Source organism: Perissodus microlepis, chromosome 10 (assembly GCF_051167445.1).
Source record: "Perissodus microlepis isolate ML-2025 ecotype Zambia chromosome 10, ASM5116744v1, whole genome shotgun sequence".
Taxonomy (NCBI): domain Eukaryota; kingdom Metazoa; phylum Chordata; class Actinopteri; order Cichliformes; family Cichlidae; genus Perissodus; species Perissodus microlepis.
Genome location: NC_140470.1, coordinates 32835714 through 32837137, shown reverse-complemented (window position 1 = coordinate 32837137; position 1424 = coordinate 32835714). Strand labels below are relative to the sequence as shown.

At 34.1% G+C, this 1424-nt stretch overlaps 1 protein-coding gene across 1 annotated transcript in view; it reads right to left on the bottom strand.

The window, feature by feature from the left end:
- Positions 1–1261: 1261 nt before the first annotated feature.
- The window catches only part of LOC146379747 (odorant receptor 131-2-like), a 951-nt gene continuing 788 nt past the window's right edge, over positions 1262–1424 (bottom strand). Inside the window, exon 1 of the mRNA XM_084941129.1 lies at positions 1262–1424. This exon is cut by the window's right edge and continues 788 nt beyond it. Within this exon, the coding sequence (XP_084797255.1) occupies positions 1262–1424 (163 nt within the window).

The following is a 1424-nucleotide window of genomic DNA, read 5'->3' as shown; positions in this document are numbered from 1 at the left end:
TTTTAACTGTCAGGAATATATGTCAACGTTTATTGATTGAATCTTTATTTTGAAAATGCTGAAAAGTATAACAAGATAGAAAACAAAAGGAAAATGAGCAACCACAACTACAAATAACTTTCATGTTCAAAAAGGAGCAGGAAGAAGCATAAGCTTAGTTAATCCCACCCCCTTTTCCACTATCGAGTAATCAATTTTTTTAAAATGTATTTATTATATTTATATCTATCTATATAGATATATCCATATAGATATATATAGATATATATACACACACACATATACACATTTTCAATAACCCCAGTGACACCTCAAAGGACAACAACCTACAGATATATATACCCACACCAACATACCCGTGCACCCGCACACACATGAAAGTATTGGACAAGAACACCTGATCAAATCTCCACCTCCTCCCTGTACGCTGTAAAATCCACATCCTTAAACCGCTGTTTAAACTGCGCCGTGCTCGGACTTTGCTTCATATCTTTACTTAGTCTGTTTCACAGCTTCACTCCACACACAGAGATGCAAAAATATTTTAAAGTTGTACGGATACAAGGATTTTAAGGTTTTTAATCATCAAATATCAAAAAATGTTTATATTACTGTTGTTCAAAATGTTTAAAATTGGTATGAATCATTTAAATAACCATGTTTTTAGCCAAACCCTCTGAATACTCAAACAGAAATTTTGCCATGAAAATCACAATACAGGTGCCTTGTTTTTTGGGAGGCGGGGAACTACATGGCGATATTTCCTCATAATATTTGTCTTGAGGAAAATTGTATAATTAATATACATCAACGGAAAAAATAACAGCAAACTGGAAAATGTGACAAAACAACAAATATTTATTAATAACAGCCTAAATATTGGACCTGTGATGATAATTTTTCTATTTATGATGCCCTAATTCACAGTGTAATATGCAATAATAATCCATTCGAATAAAGCTCTTTCCTGAATGTCTCCCTAAACCTCATGTAAAGTCTCTCCTTCCACAACTCATTTCCATAATAACATGTGCAAATAGAGAACTTAAATTACTCCAGTGTGTACACAGTTTTAGAAACAGGAGATGGAGGAGCCAGGATTTCATCAAAAAGTAAACCCTCAAATGTGGGAAATAATAGTACAGGGCTATAGCTATGTAAGCTTGGTCTCAAAATAATACATGTTGGACACCAGTTTACAGTGCCTTGAAAAACTCTCAAATATGCAGCTCAACAAAGGCCTCCATCAAAACTAAACATGTCATCCTTTGTCTTCTACCACTGGGCATTTCAATCGACAGCATAGATGATATATGAGGACAGGTCTGATAGTCTGATCTCTTAGTCCATAAATGAGAGAAGTCAGACACCTGGGTAAGATGAAAAAGAGAAGATAAAAAACATTCTGAATGCGAACAAATACT